Source organism: Pseudophryne corroboree, chromosome 2, assembly GCF_028390025.1.
Source record: "Pseudophryne corroboree isolate aPseCor3 chromosome 2, aPseCor3.hap2, whole genome shotgun sequence".
Taxonomy (NCBI): domain Eukaryota; kingdom Metazoa; phylum Chordata; class Amphibia; order Anura; family Myobatrachidae; genus Pseudophryne; species Pseudophryne corroboree.
Window position 1 is genome coordinate 196396201 of NC_086445.1, and position 17288 is coordinate 196413488.

Below are 17288 nucleotides of genomic sequence, written 5' to 3' on the forward strand. Positions count from 1 at the left end.
ATACCATTGCTATTGTTGTTATAATGTGAGCCACTTGCCAAGAGGAGGGGGGTTTCTGGGCAACCGGAACCCCCCTGCATTTGCCTATGGGTGTTATAATAGTAGAGGGCACTGTAATGTGGCACAATACGACCTGGAGGGCAATGTAATGTATCATAATCTAAACTGCTCATTGTAAAATGGAGAACACTATAATGTTACATACAGTAGTAAGAACTGCGGCACTATATAAAATTAACTTGGTCACTATTATGGGGCAAAAAATGAATAACTGCTGCGGGAGAGGTGTCTCTTAAGAAGCACAGAAGCACTGGGACAGGGGCTATGTTGCTATGGGACCCACAAGGTTCTGGTTACGCCCCTGGGAATTAGTATAATGTCAGCTTATGCACAACGATGCATGGAGCATCGTTGTCCTCAGTATTCTGCCATTTTACCCAGGTAAGCATCTGAGTCGCATTCGGCAGCTGCATGCAATGCCAGCGTAGTCACCATTAGTGATGCGAATAAGACAAATATTTTGTAAAATAAATGTGGCGGGATGCATGGCGTAGCTCTGCCACAAATTCCTTTGCACACCAATGGTGCTATTTGGCAAGATTTGATTATACGTCTACAGTATGTGGACACATCTCTGTACTTTCTTACCTTTACTCCATTCAGTTCCTCCTTTATCTCTCTTGTGGGATTGAGCAAATGCCTGTTTGAGACAATATTACTTCCCTGTATAATGTAATGTACATATAGTACTGACACCAGGGCCGAAACTAGGATTTACGCCACCCGGGGCAAGATAGTAATTTTCAGGCCCCCCCCAAAAAAAAAACAAAACAAAAAAAAACAACCCCTGTCAGACTTAAATAATCAGATTATCAGGATTTTTTTTAAAAAGGTAATACTGTTGGACAATATTCCCTTATGTGCCTCAAATGCCCTATGTGTCACATGCCCCGCCAGTGTGTTCAACTACATGCTCCTCTGTGTGTTTCCATACAGTGCACTATATCATAACACTTCATCAATGCACTACATTCCCCTATACACTGTACTACATCACTATACTACATCCCCTAAAGCCAGCATAGTAGAGATCCCAGGAACTGGAGCTAACCCGCAAAGCGTCGGCGCCAGCTGTGGGCAGACAGGTTGGTCAGAGCCATTGCCCCGGGAGCTGTCTGCTGTCTCAGTGGAGCAGCACAGCACTGCCGGTAAAAAACAAAATAAAAAACCCTGCTCCTCTGTAACTCCTTGGCGCCCCCTCAAATCCTGCACCCGGGGCTCACGCCCCCTTAGTCCCCTTCCTAGTTACGGCCCTGCTGACACGAAAGAGCTATTCAGTTAATTGCATGTGTTACTTTCACTCACATGTAATGAATTGTTCTCTCCTGGTTACCACCCAAAGATTCAGAGACAGTGGGGATCAAGTAGCTATGTACTTAAATCCCAGTAAAATGTATATTAATTAAAATGAATTGTGTGTAAAATGCAAAGTAGTGAATGCTGGCTTTCACTGAGTGTTATATTTCAATTACACTATATTAAAATAAATGTGTTTTTTACACTGTTTTGTATTATGGAAGTCTTGGGGATACCGGTTAATTATACTGGAACTACGGTTATTTTGAAATTACACGTTCCAGTATACACTGGCATTGCAACCAAGCAAGCATTGGCTGGAAGGGTGTGCTGGTTCTTATGCTGCAACAAACTTAGTTAATGGCTGTCAGTGCATGCTGAATCATGTAGTTCCACAAAAAGGAGAGGAGTAAGTCTGCAGAAATCAACACAGTTGGTGTAATCTTTATAATGCTAACTGAGAGCAATAGCGGTGTCACATGACATTTGCTATTTATTAATTCGTGAACCAAATTTACTTACTGTACTTTAAATCCTCCCTCTGGGAGATAGAAGTATGGAGATGCAATGGTCACAACACCATAAATATTATTATTATAATTATCCTTTATTTATATGGCGCCACAAGGGATCCGCAGCACCCATTACACAGTACATAATCAAATGAGCAAACAAGAAATCAGCACTTACAATACAAGACAATATAGGACAGGTATAGAAAATCCGGGGTTAGGTGCCATCAAAGGGAGTATGGAGTATAAGATAGTGTAAGTAAGAAAAGGAAAGGCACATGATAAAAGAAGTCCCTGCTTACAATCTAAAAGGTATGGGGCTAACAGACCGGAGTGACACAGAAGGGGTAGACAGTGAGCATAGACAAGAGGGTTAGGAGGAGAGTTGGCTGGGTTTGGTGAAGAAGTGGTTCTTGAGAGCGTGTTTGAAGTTTTGTAGAGAGGTGGAGAGTCGGATGGGGAGAGGTAGAGCATTCCAGAGATAGGGAGCAGCACGTGCAAAATCTTGTAGGTAGGAGTGGGAGGAGGTAATCAGTTGGCAGGAAAGACGGTGTGCATTAGCAGAGCGAAGAGGACAGGTAGGAATGTAAAGAGAGATAAGATCAGAGATGTAAGAGGGAGAAGAGTGGGTGAGAGCTTTGTAGGTGAGTGTGAGAAGCTTGAATTGGATTCTGAATGGGAAGGGTAGCTGTGAAGGTACTGCAAGAGAGGATGTGGATGTAGTACGTTTGGTGAGGAAGATGAGACGGGCAGCATTGAGGATAGATTGAAGTGGAGAGAGGCATTTTTGAGGGAGGCCAGATAGGAGGAGATTGCAGTAGTCCAATCTGGAGATGACCAGTGAGTGAATGAGGGTCTTAGTAGCGTCCTGGGTGAGAAAGGTTCTGATCCTGGAGATGTTTTTGAGATGGAAATGGCAGGTTTGTGAGAGGTACTGAATGTGTGGTTTGAAGGAGAGGGTGAAGTCAAGGTTTACTCCAAGACATCGCACTTGGGGGCTAGAGGAGATAGTTGTGCCATCAATGGATAATGAAATTGTGGGAGTTGAGGTTATGCGGGAGGGAGGGAAGATGATCAGCTCAGTCTTAGAAATGTTAAGTTTAAGAAAGCGCTTGGACATCCAGGATAATGTTAGCGATTGTGGATCATGGGGTATATTGACTAAAGGCCGATTTTGTTTGTTTTTGTTCTATGTTAGATCGATTTTTAAATATAATTTAATCGATGTTGGGCTTCCAGGGTTATTAAAACACACATTTACTAACATTTAAAAATTAATATAAAAAAATCATCTACTAGTAAAATTGATTTATAAATCATTCTAACATCGAACAAAAACAAACAAAATCGACCTTTAGTAAATATACCCCCATGTCATCATTCAATGAAGCATGCACTTACTCGACGAAGTGGCAGGGATCTTGGAGGCTGAAATTCCTGGATAGTAATACCCCTTTTCCACTGCAACCCTGGAAATTGCTGGGTCTTATCAACCTAACATTTTCCCGGATCTCCGCTCCATGATCCTGGTCGGGAGCAAGGTCATGGACCCTGGAGTTAGTCCCAGGTGTCATTTACACTGACCAAAATCTTGGATCGTGCAAAAACCTGGGATTTTGAAGTCAGTGGAAAATGTGTATCATAGAAACTGATAGATAGAGAACAGTAATGTGACAGTTTGCAGAGAGGGAACAGTCAAGTGCAAGGAAAATCTTTTATCCATATGACTACTGCAGTCTGTTAATCTGTAGAAGAACATACAGTAGTTTGAGCTACATGGTGCAAACTGTTTCTGAAACTTCTGGATGCGTAGGGTTGGATAATTATGCAGGAGTATTTGTGTCTCCTTGGAATGCCTCCCACTTTCAGACAGCATGAAAATTGGCAGCTTTAATTCAGCTACATAAAATCGCAAACACATCTGACATGTCAGTTAGGTAATCTAGTTACACACTGTGCTGAACATAAAAGCACTATAGCACAGGTAAATGTTTTGTTAGTTTGTTTGGAAGGTTTAGATTTTTATTTAATGCTATGGCAGAACTAAAAAGTCTGCTTGTCAAGCCTAGCCTGGGGCAATTCTACGCATTAGTGTAAAAGCCTGTGGTAATGCAGAAGCGGATGAATTGGTTGTTAAATTGTCAGGTGTTCATATGGGCATAAATTACTAATTTTATAGTTACAGTTGTAGTCACTGGTCTTGTCACAGCGCTGTCTGGGACCTTATTTTATTTTCCTGTTTATTTTCTGTTACTCTTTGTATGTGACCTGTTTGAGGTCTATTGTTATCTGTTTGCAAGTTGCCACAAGAAGAGTTTGTCTTGTTTGCGATCTCTCATGGGTTAATGTTTTCTTCCATCACTGATTGAGATAGCTGTAAGGCTATCTATCACAGTCTGCAGAATCCCCATTGGCTGAGGTTAGTAACCAATAGGGAGAAGCCGGTTCTCTACAAAGCAATTTGTTATCATACATTCAGTGTAATGTAGTGATGGACAACCTGATAGACTTCAGGGGCCATATATGCAGCCCTCTAATCTTTAAAAAGACAACATTAATCGTAAACTCGGTAGTGAATTAAAGTAATATATTTAATCACACACATTCTGAATATTTCATCACTCTCAAAAATAAAAAGACAATATAAATGTCACCAAAAAGACACAATCATCCACTCACTTGTCATAAAACCTCAGTGTTTATATGCCACTTCTGCCCAAATGCCCCACTTGCTCCTCTTTTCCCTACATTACATTCAGACCTCACACTAACACCAATATGACCCACACATGTAAGCCAAAATGTTCTTTACACTTTTCCACGTGTTACTCCGATACAGGAAATGGCTCCCGTTTACCCTCCTGGGGGTATCAGTGGCCACCCACTACTAATGTGTAGTCACTAATACCACCCTCCCTAAAATTTCTAAGGTGCCTATTTATCAATAATACAATAATGTATGTGAAAACATTCTGTAGCACCATATAACATTATCATGTGAATTTACCATGGAAAATACCAGTTGTGAAAACCCGCTGTGCAAGCATAAATTTACATTGCTATGCTCAATCTTAATTTGCTGCGTCTGCAATATAATTGGATGGAGCAGGAAGCTGCAGCCACCCCTTGGGCAGTCTTTTTCCCACTGCATGTGTAAAGGGTATCTAGATAAGTGAAAGGGCATGATGAATGTGCCATTGCCAGTTGGAAATGATTGGTTTCTTTCAAGATCTTTGGGGAAGATTCTGAAACCTCTTTTCCTCCTCAATTTATTGCATCACACTAAGGGCTGCAGGGAGGAAACCTGGGCCCTCGTGTGGGGCTACCTCTTGGGCCACCAAAATCCACCTTGACTGCACGTCCATTCATGACAAAAGGTGGTGATGCACAGGCAGTCTAGTAGGGTTGTTACAGTGGGAACTAATAGGAACTATTGCTCCATAGCACCATGGGGGTCATTCCGAGTTGATCGCTCGCTAGCAGTTTTTAGCAGCCATGCAAACGCTATGCCACCGCCCACTGGGAGTGTATTTTAGCTTAGCAGAAGTGTGAACGGTTGTATTGCAGAGCGGCTACAAAAATTTTTTGTGTAGTTTCAGAGTAGCTCAAAACCTACTCAGCGCTTGCGATCACTTCAGACTATTCAGTTCCGGATTTGACGTCACAAACCCGCCCAGCCACACCTGCGTTTTTCCTGGCATGCCTGCGTTTTTCTGCACACTCCCTGAAAACGGTCAGTTGCCACCAAGAAACGCACACTTCATGTCAATCACTCTGCGGCAACCAGTGCGACTGAAATGCTTCGCTAGACCCTGTGCAAAACGACATTGTTCATTGTGCCCGTACGTCGCGCGTGCGCATTGTGCCGCATACGCATGCCGTTTTTTAGCCTATTCGCTGCGCTGCGAACAAATGCAGCTAGTGGTCAACTTGGAATGACCCCCCCATAGCCCCAGCAGCCCACACCAAAATCTCCACAGATGGGCTCCCAATACTTGCCTGTGTTCCATGCACTCACCTCTTGGCTCCCCCTATACACCATCGCAGCAGACTCGTGTTTTTTTGTACCCTCTCTTGCTATGTCAGAGCAACCTGACACCTCCTCACAGACAACTATGAAGGCACCATGTTTCCATCTGTAATAATAGTTCTTTACACGCTTTAAAGTCAGTTTGAGTCTCCCATATCCGAAATTCCAAAATCCCAAATATTCCAAAATCTGAATTTCTTTGAGTATCACTGAGATAGTGACACCTTTGCTTTCTGATGGGTCAGGCTGCACATACGTTATTTCATGCACAAAATTATTAAAAATATTGTATAAAATTACCTTCCTGCTATGTGTAAAAGGTGTATATGAAACATAAGTGCATTTCTCTGACGTCCTAGTGGATGCTGGGAACTCCGTAAGGACCATGGGAATAGCGGCTCCGCAGGAGACTGGGCACAAAAGTAAAAGCTTTAGGACTACCTGGTGTGCACTGGCTCCTCCCCCTATGACCCTCCTCCAAGCCTCAGTTAGATTTTTGTGCCCGGCCGAGAAGGGTGCACACTAGGGGCTCTCCTGAGCTTCTTAGTGAAAGTTTAGTTTTAGGTTTTTTATTTTCAGTGAGACCTGCTGGCAACAGGCTCACTGCATCGAGGGACTAAGGGGAGAAGAAGCGAACTCACCTGCGTGCAGAGTGGATTGGGCTTCTTAGGCTACTGGACACCATTAGCTCCAGAGGGACCGAACACAGGCCCAGCCTCGGAGCTCGGTCCCAGAGCTGCGCCGCCGGCCCCCTTACAGAGCCAGAAGCAAGAAGAGGTCCGGAAAAATCGGCGGCAGAAGACATCAGTCTTCAACAAGGTAGCGCACAGCACTGCAGCTGTGCGCCATTGTTACTCAGGCACACTTCACACTCCGGTCACTGAGGGTGCAGGGCGCTAGGGGGGGGCGCCCTGAGCAGCAATGTAAAACACCTTGGCTGGCATAAATACTAGAGATGAGCGGGTTCGGTTTCTCTGAATCCGAACCCGCACGAACTTCATGTTTTTTTCACGGGTCCGAGCAGACTCGGATCCTCCCGCCTTGCTCGGTTAACCCGAGCGCGCCCGAACGTCATCATGACGCTGTCGGATTCTCGCGAGACTCGGATTCTATATAAGGAGCCGCGCGTCGCCGCCATTTTCACACGTGCATTGAGATTGATAGGGAGAGGACGTGGCTGGCGTCCTCTCCATTTAGATTAGGGTTGAGAGAGAGAGAGAGAGATTGACCTGAGGCTGTGATACTGTAGAAGAGAGTGCAGAGTTTAGTGACTGACGACCACAGTGACCACCAGACAGTGCAGTTGTTTGTTTTATTTAATATATCCGTTCTCTGCCTGAAAAAAACGATACACACAGTGACTCAGTCACATACCATATCTGTGTGCACTGCTCAGCCCAGTGTGCTGCATCAATGTATATATATATCTGACTGTGCTCAGCTCACACAGCTTATAATTGTGGGGGAGACTGGGGAGCACTGCAGTGCCAGTTATAGGTTATAGCAGGAGCCAGGAGTACATAATATTATATTAAAATTAAACAGTGCACACTTTTGCTGCAGGAGTGCCACTGCCAGTGTGACTAGTGACCAGTGACCTGACCACCAGTATATATAATATTAGTAGTATACTATCTCTTTATCAACCAGTCTATATTAGCAGCAGACACAGTACAGTGCGGTAGTTCACGGCTGTGGCTACCTCTGTGTCGGCACTCGGCAGCCCGTCCATAATTGTATATACCACCTAACCGTGGTTTTTTTTTCTTTCTTTATAGTCATACTAGTTACGAGTATACTATCTCTTTATCAACCAGTCTATATTAGCAGCAGACACAGTACAGTGCGGTAGTTCACGGCTGTGGCTACCTCTGTGTCGGCACTCGGCAGCCCGTCCATAATTGTATATACCACCTAACCGTGGTTTTTTTTTCTTTCTTTATACATACATACTAGTTACGAGTATACTATCTCTTTATCAACCAGTCTATATTAGCAGCAGACACAGTACAGTGCGGTAGTTCACGGCTGTGGCTACCTCTGTGTCGGCACTCGGCAGCCCGTCCATAATTGTATATACCACCTAACCGTGGTTTTTTTTTCTTTCTTTATACATACATACTAGTTACGAGTATACTATCTCTTTATCAACCAGTCTATATATTAGCAGCAGACACAGTACAGTGCGGTAGTTCACGGCTGTGGCTACCTCTGTGTCGGCACTCGGCAGCCCGTCCATAATTGTATATACCACCTAACCGTGGTTTTTTTTTCTTTCTTTATACATACATACTAGTTACGAGTATACTATCTCTTTATCAACCAGTCTATATTAGCAGCAGACACAGTACAGTGCGGTAGTTCACGGCTGTGGCTACCTCTGTGTCGGCACTCGGCAGCCCGTCCATAATTGTATATACCACCTAACCGTGGTTTTTTTTTTCTTTCTTTATACATACATACTAGTTACGAGTATACTATCTCTTTATCAACCAGTCTATATATTAGCAGCAGACACAGTACAGTGCGGTAGTTCACGGCTGTGGCTACCTCTGTGTCGGCACTCGGCAGCCCGTCCATAATTGTATATACCACCTAACCGTGGTTTTTTTTTCTTTCTTTATACATACATACTAGTTACGAGTATACTATCTCTTTATCAACCAGTCTATATTAGCAGCAGACACAGTACAGTGCGGTAGTTCATGGCTGTGGCTACCTCTGTGTCGGCACTCGGCAGCCCGTCCATAATTGTATATACCACCTAACCGTGGTTTTTTTTTTCTTTCTTTATACATACATACTAGTTACGAGTATACTATCTCTTTATCAACCAGTCTATATTAGCAGCAGACACAGTACAGTGCGGTAGTTCACGGCTGTGGCTACCTCTGTGTCGGCACTCGGCAGCCCGTCCATAATTGTATATACCACCTAACCGTGGTTACGATTACGGACATGTCGTCTACTGTCACTGCATATGATTCTCTCCCCATTGAAAGAATGGTGGAGGATTATATGAGTGACCGCATCCAAGTAGGCACGTCACACAGTCCGTACTTATACTGGCAGGAAAAAGAGGCAATTTGGAGGCCCTTGCACAAACTGGCTTTATTCTACCTAAGTTGCCCTCCCACAAGTGTGTACTCCGAAAGAGTGTTTAGTGCCGCCGCTCACCTTGTCAGCAATCGGCGTACGAGGTTACATCCAGAAAATGTGGAGAAGATGATGTTCATTAAAATGAATTATAATCAATTCCTCCGTGGAGACATTGACCAGCAGCAATTGCCTCCACAAAGTACACAGGGAGCTGAGATGGTGGATTCCAGTGGGGACGAATTGATAATCTGTGAGGAGGGGGATGTACACGGTGATATATCGGAGGATGATGATGAGGTGGACATCTTGCCTCTGTAGAGCCAGTTTGTGCAAGGAGAGATTAATTGCTTCTTTTTTGGTGGGGGTCCAAACCAACCCGTCATATCAGTCACAGTCGTGTGGCAGACCCTGTCACTGAAATGATGGGTTGGTTAAAGTGTGCATGTCCTGTTTATACAACATAAGGGTGGGTGGGAGGGCCCAAGGACAATTCCATCTTGCACCTCTTTTTTCTTTTCTTTTTCTTTGCGTCATGTGCTGTTTGGGGAGGGTTTTTTGGAAGGGACATCCTGCGTGACACTGCAGTGCCACTCCTAGATGGGCCCGGTGTTTGTGTCGGCCACTAGGGTCGCTTATCTTACTCACACAGCTACCTCATTGCGCCTCTTTTTTTCTTTGCGTCATGTGCTGTTTGGGGAGGGTTTTTTGGAAGGGACATCCTGCGTGACACTGCAGTGACACTCCTAGATGGGCCCGGTGTTTGTGTCGGCCACTAGGGTCGCTTATCTTACTCACACAGCTACCTCATTGCGCCTCTTTTTTTCTTTGCGTCATGTGCTGTTTGGGGAGGGTTTTTTGGAAGGGACATCCTGCGTGACACTGCAGTGCCACTCCTAGATGGGCCCGGTGTTTGTGTCGGCCACTAGGGTCGCTTATCTTACTCACACAGCGACCTCGGTGCAAATTTTAGGACTAAAAATAATATTGTGAGGTGTGAGGTATTCAGAATAGACTGAAAATGAGTGGAAATTATGGTTTTTGAGGTTAATAATACTTTGGGATCAAAATGACCGCCAAATTCTATGATTTAAGCTGTTTTTTAGGTTTTTTGGAAAAAAACACCCGAATCCAAAACACACCCGAATCCGACAAAAAAAATTCGGTGAGGTTTTGCCAAAACGCGGTCGAACCCAAAACACGGCCGCGGAACCGAACCCAAAACCAAAACACAAAACCCGAAAAATTTCCGGCGCTCATCTCTAATAAATACACCACATATAACCCCCAGGGCTATATGGATGTATTTTAACCCCTGCCAGAACTCACCAAAAAAGCGGGAGAAAAGGCCGCCGAGAAGGGGGCGGAGCCTATCTCCTCAGCACACGGGCGCCATTTTCCATCACAGCTCCGCTGGAAGGACGTCTCCCTGACTCTCCCCTGCAGTCCTGCACTACAGAAAGGGTAAAAAAGAGAGGGGGGCACTAATTTGGCGCAGTTTTAATACTAACAGCAGCTATAAAGGGAAAAGCACATTGTATAGTGGTATTCCTGTCTATATATAGCGCTCTGGTGTGTGCTGGCATACTCTCCCTCTGTCTCCCCAAAGGGCTAGTGGGGTCCTGTCCTCTATCAGAGCATTCCCTGTGTGTGTGCGGTGTGTCGGTACGATTGTGTCGACATGTTTGAGGAGGAAAATGAGATGGAGGCGGAGCAATTGCCTATTATACAGTTGTCACCCCCTAGGGAGTCGACACCTGAGTGGATGAGCTTATGGAAGGAATTGCGTGACAGTGTCAGCTCTTTACGACAGACAGTTGACGACATGAGACAGCCGGCTACTCAGCTTGTGCCTGTCCAGGGGTCTCAAACGCCATCAGGGGCTTTAAAACGCCCGTTACCTCAAATGGCAGACACAGACACGGATACTGACTCCAGTGTCGATGATGAGGAGACAAACGTGACTTCCACTAGGGCCACACGTTACATGATTGAAGCAATGAAAAATGTATTGCATATCTCTGATAATACAAGTACCACTAAAAAGGGTATTATGTTTGGTGAGAAAAAACTGCCTGTAGTTTTTCCTGTATCCGAGGAATTAAATGAAGTGTGTGATGAGGCGTGGGTTTCCCCCGATAAAAAATTGATAATTCCTAAAAGGTTATTGGCATCGTACCCTTTCCCGCCAGAGGATAGGGCACGTTGGGAAACACCCCCTAGGGTGGATAAAGCGCTCACACGCTTGTCTAAACAGGTAGCACTACCCTCTCCTGATACGGCCGCCCTAAAGGAACCTGCCGATAGAAAGCTGGAGAATATCCTAAAATGTATATACTCTCACACGGGTGTTATACTGCGACCAGCAATCGCCTCAGCCTGGATGTGCAGTGCGGGCCTGGCGTGGTCGGATTCCCTGACTGAAAATATTGATACCCTAGATAGGGACAGTATATTACTGACTATAGAGCATTTGAAGGATGCATTTCTATATATGCGTGATGCACAGAGGGATATTTGCCGACTGGCATCAAGAGTTAGCGCGCTGTCCATTTCTGCAAGAAGAGGTTTATGGACGCGGCAGTGGTCAGGTGATGCGGATTCTAAAAGGCACATGGAAGTATTGCCTTATAAGGGGGAGGAGTTATTTGGGGTAGGTCTATCAGACCTGGTAGCCACGGCAACTGCTGGAAAATCCACATTTTTACCCCAGGTAGCTTCTCAACCTAAGAAGACGCCATATTATCAGGCGCAGTCCTTTCGGCCCCATAAGGGCAAGCGGGCAAAAGGCGCCTCATTTCTGCCCCGTGGCAGAGGGAGAGGAAAAAGGCTGCAACAAACAGCCAGTTCCCAGGAACAAAAGCCCTTTCCCGCCTCCGCAAAGTCCTCAGCATGACGCTGGGGCTTTACAAGCAGACTCAGGCACGGTGGGGGCCCGTCTCAAGAAGTTCAGTGCGCAGTGGGCCCACTCGCAAGTGGACCCCTGGATCCTTCAAGTGGTATCTCAGGGGTACAAATTGGAATTCGAGACGTCTCCCCCTCGCCGTTTTCTAAAGTCTGCTTTACCGACGTCTCCCTCAGACAGGGAGGCAGTATTGGAAGCCATTCACAAGCTGTATTCCCAGCAGGTGATAATCAAGGTACCCCTCCTACAACAGGGAAAGGGGTACTATTCCACACTATTTGTGGTACCGAAGCCGGACGGCTCGGTGAGACCAATTTTAAACCTAAAATCCTTGAACACTTACATACAAAGGTTCAAATTCAAGATGGAGTCACTCAGAGCAGTGATTGCAAACCTGGAAGAAGGGGACTATATGGTGTCTCTGGACATCAAAGATGCTTACCTGCATGTCCCAATTTACCCTTCTCACCAAGGGTACCTCAGGTTTGTGGTACAGAACTGTCACTATCAGTTTCAGACGCTGCCGTTTGGATTGTCCACGGCACCCCGGGTCTTTACCAAGGTAATGGCCGAAATGATGATACTCCTTCGAAGGAAGGGAGTTTTAGTTATCCCTTACTTGGACGATCTCCTGATAAGGGCAAGATCCAGGGAACAGTTGGAAGTCGGGGTAGCACTATCTCAGATAGTGCTACGCCAGCACGGTTGGATTCTCAATATTCCAAAATCACAGCTGATCCCGACGACACGACTTCTATTCCTAGGGATGATCCTGGACACAGTCCAGAAAAAGGTGTTTCTCCCGGAGGAGAAAGCCAGGGAGTTATCCGAACTAGTCAGAAATCTCCTAAAACCAGGCCAAGTCTCAGTGCATTAATGCACGAGGGTCCTGGGAAAGATGGTGGCTTCTTACGAAGCAATCCCATTCGGCAGATTCCACGCAAGAACCTTCCAGTGGGATCTGCTAGACAAATGGTCCGGGTCGCATCTTCAGATGCATCAGCGGATAATCTTGTCACCAAGGACAAGGGTGTCTCTCCTGTGGTGGTTGCAGAGTGCTCATCTTCTAGAGGGCCGCAGATTCGGCATTCAGGACTGGGTCCTGGTGACCACGGATGCCAGCCTGAGAGGCTGGGGAGCAGTCACACAGGGACGAAATTTCCAGGGCTTGTGGTCAAGCCTGGAGACATTACTTCACATAAATATCCTGGAGCTAAGGGCCATCTACAATGCTCTAAGCCTAGCAAGACCTCTGCTTCAAGGTCAGCCGGTGCTGATCCAGTCAGACAACATCACGGCAGTCGCCCACGTAAACAGACAGGGCGGCACAAGAAGCAGGAGGGCAATGACAGAAGTTGCAAGGATTCTTCGCTGGGCGGAAAATCATGTGATAGCACTGTCAGCAGTGTTCATTCCGGGAGTGGACAACTGGGAAGCAGACTTCCTCAGCAGACACGACCTCCACCCGGGGGAGTGGGGACTTCACCCAGAAGTCTTCCACATGATTGTGAACCGTTGGGAAAAACCAAAGGTGGACATGATGGCGTCCCGCCTCAACAAAAAACTAGACAGGTATTGCGCCAGGTCAAGGGACCCTCAGGCAATAGCTGTGGACGCTCTGGTAACACCGTGGGTGTACCAGTCAGTGTATGTGTTCCCTCCTCTGCCTCTCATACCCAAGGTACTGAGAATCATAAGAAGGAGAGGAGTAAGGACTATACTCGTGGCTCCGGATTGGCCAAGAAGGACTTGGTACCCGGAACTTCAAGAGATGCTCACAGAGGACCCGTGGCCTCTACCTCTAAGAAAGGACCTGCTCCAGCAGGGACCCTGTCTGTTCCAAGACTTACCGCGGCTGCGTTTGACGGCATGGCGGTTGAACGCCGGATCCTGAAGGAAAAAGGCATTCCGGATGAAGTCATCCCTACCCTGATCAAAGCCAGGAAGGATGTAACCGTACAGCATTATCACCGTATTTGGCGTAAATATGTTGCGTGGTGCGAGGCCAGGAAGGCCCCTACAGAGGAATTTAAACTGGGTCGTTTCCTGCATTTCCTGCAAACAGGACTGTCTATGGGCCTAAAATTAGGGTCCATTAAGGTTCAAATTTCGCCCCTGTCGATTTTCTTCCAGAAAGAACTGGCTTCAGTTCCTGAAGTTCAGACGTTTGTCAAGGGGGTACTGCATATACAGCCTCCTTTTGTGCCTCCAGTGGCACCTTGGGATCTCAATGTAGTTTTGGGGTTCCTAAAATCACATTGGTTTGAACCACTCTCCACTGTGGACTTAAAATATCTCACTTGGAAAGTGGTAATGCTGTTAACCCTGGCTTCAGCCAGGCGTGTCTCAGAATTGGCGGCTTTATCCTATAAAAGCCCTTACCTAATTTTTCATACGGACAGGGCAGAATTGAGGACTCGTCCTCAATTTCTCCCTAAGGTGGTTTCAGCGTTTCACTTGAACCAGCCTATTGTGGTACCTGCGGCTACTAGGGACTTGGAGGACTCCAAGTTGCTGGACGTAGTCAGGGCCCTGAAAATATATGTTTCCAGGACGGCTGGAGTCAGGAAATCTGACTCGCTGTTTATCCTGTATGCACCCAACAAGCTGGGTGCTCCTGCTTCTAAGCAGACTATTGCTCGTTGGATTTGTAGTACAATTCAGCTTGCACATTCTGTGGCAGGCCTGCCACAGCCAAAATCTGTAAAAGCCCATTCCACAAGGAAGGTGGGCTCATCTTGGGCGGCTGCCCGAGGGGTCTCGGCTTTACAACTTTGCCGAGCAGCTACTTGGTCAGGGGCAAACACGTTTGCTAAATTCTACAAATTTGATACCCTGGCTGAGGAGGACCTGGAGTTCTCTCATTCGGTGCTGCAGAGTCATCCGCACTCTCCCGCCCATTTGGGAGCTTTGGTATAATCCCCATGGTCCTTACGGAGTTCCCAGCATCCACTAGGACGTCAGAGAAAATAAGAATTTACTTACCGATAATTCTATTTCTCGTAGTCCGTAGTGGATGCTGGGCGCCCATCCCAAGTGCGGATTGTCTGCAATACTTGTACATAGTTATTGTTACAAAAATCGGGTTATTATTGTTGTGAGCCATCTTTTCAGAGGCTCCTCTGTTATCATGCTGTTAACTGGGTTCAGATCACAGGTTGTACGGTGTGATTGGTGTGGCTGGTATGAGTCTTACCCGGGATTCAAAATCCTTCCTTATTGTGTACGCTCGTCCGGGCACAGTATCCTAACTGAGGCTTGGAGGAGGGTCATAGGGGGAGGAGCCAGTGCACACCAGGTAGTCCTAAAGCTTTTACTTTTGTGCCCAGTCTCCTGTGGAGCCGCTATTCCCATGGTCCTTACGGAGTTCCCAGCATCCACTACGGACTACGAGAAATAGAATTATCGGTAAGTAAATTCTTATTTTTGTGTTTAGACATGGGTTCCAGTCCCCAAAATATCTCATTCTGGTATGCAAATATTCCAAAATGCGGAAACAACTGAAATCCAAAATACTTCTGGTCCCGAGCATTTCAGACATGGGAGGCTCAAAATAAATATATATATATATATATATATATATATATATATATATTATAACACTAAATATACCACTGGAGCGAAGCTGCATCTGAAAGCACGTATTGTGAATGCCTGGAGAATATGACTTTAATTTCTCTTCCAGAAACTTGTTGTGGAGAATATGGATGTGTTGGTACAAATCAGATCCAACTTCAGCAATGCCGAGCTGATGCCGTCTCTGTTAGCCAAACTGAGCTGTAAGTCACTATTATATTTGGTTGTTCCTACTGGCAAGGGATTCAGCACAACAGATGTTCCTATACTGTACACTGCCGTTACTAACAAACAGACATGCCGTTTAGTTTTTTGTTGATAGTGTCTCATAATCTACTTACTTTTTAGAATTGTATACAGTACGGAATATTCATGGAAATTGCTGCAAAGATGTGCTGTAACTTATAGCAACCACATAGATAATGTCATTTTATGCTAATGAAACAAAATCTCTCTTTGGTTGCTATGGGTAACAGTTCAATTTTTTTTTATAAAAGAAAGACATGTTGAGATGGATATTTTTGGTGATCATATCTGAAGTTAAGCACATTCACTAGGGCGCAATGCAAAACAGGTCATTGTGACAAAGAAGCCGGGTACAGGTGTGGAAAACGAGCACTGTTTTGTGTTCCATTGTTCCTGGATATGGAGAGAAAAAACATCTGTATGGATGCAACCTTTACCTTATAGTGAGCTGAGCCCCATCTAAAGGAAACGTGCTGTGCTTTGCGGAGGGGAGGTACTATATATGGGGCACCTGCAAGGGTGTCGTCATTACTCCAGTTTGCTGCTTTATGCCTTTTGCAGTGACACGCATCATCATGACCTAGCCCACCTTCTAGCTGGATATTGTGTGCATTATTTATATGTACATGGTTCTTTGTTGTGTGTACTGTATGGATGTGGTTTTGGGCCAGTGGGATCTGCTTTTCACAGAATATTTAATCATAGACTGGGGACTGGGGTTTCACTTATTCATTTTTTGCTGCCCATTGATTTAGCTCCGGAAAGCTTGCTGAAAAGAATGACCATCATTGGAGTGATCTTGTCTTTCCGTTCACTGGCTCTGGAAGGCCTTAGAGAGGTGAGTGACAGTGTAACAAATACAGGCAAGTAATAAGATATATACTACAGGTTGAGTATCCCTTATCCAAAATGCTTGGGACCAGAGGTATTTTGGATATCGGATTTATCCGTATTTTGGAATAATTGCATACCATAAGGAGATATCATGGTGATGGGACCTAAATATAAGCACAGAATGCTTTTATGTTACATATACACTTTATACACACAGCCTGAAGGTCATTTTAGACAATATTTTTTATAACTTTGTGCATTAAACAAAGCGTGTGTACATTCACACAATTCATTTATGTTTCATATACACCTTATACACACAGCCTGGGGGTCATTTAATACAATATTTTTAATAACTTTGTATATTAAACAAAGTTTGTGTACATTGAGCCATCAAAAAACAAAGGTTTCACTATCTCACTCAAAAAAGTCCGTATTTCGGAATATTCCGTATTTCGGAATATTTGGATATGGGATACTCAACCTGTATATACTCATTAAAGCCTCTCTAAATGTTATGTCAGGGAGGTACTGGAAACATCAGGTGGGGTTATCGCAAGAAATGCCACAGAGTGTTTTTGGAAAGGACTCTGAGTCTTATAGTAAAGCTACTGCAGCCCCTGGTCATACACCTCTGAGTCTTCCAACATATTACCTGTATCAAGTGATAGGCCAAGGTGCCCAAAGAATATATTACATGGCTGAAAAATAGGGTATTGGCCCTCATTCAGCT

The 17288-nt window shown here is 45.2% G+C and overlaps 1 protein-coding gene across 1 annotated transcript in view; it reads left to right on the forward strand.

The window, feature by feature from the left end:
• The window catches only part of NCKAP1L (NCK associated protein 1 like), a 616762-nt gene that overhangs the window by 300602 nt on the left and 298872 nt on the right, over nt 1–17288 (forward strand). The window contains exons 24-25 of the mRNA XM_063952202.1: nt 15585–15678; nt 16477–16559. Of these exons, the coding sequence (XP_063808272.1) occupies nt 15585–15678; nt 16477–16559 (177 nt within the window). The remainder of the gene's footprint in view (nt 1–15584; nt 15679–16476; nt 16560–17288) is intronic.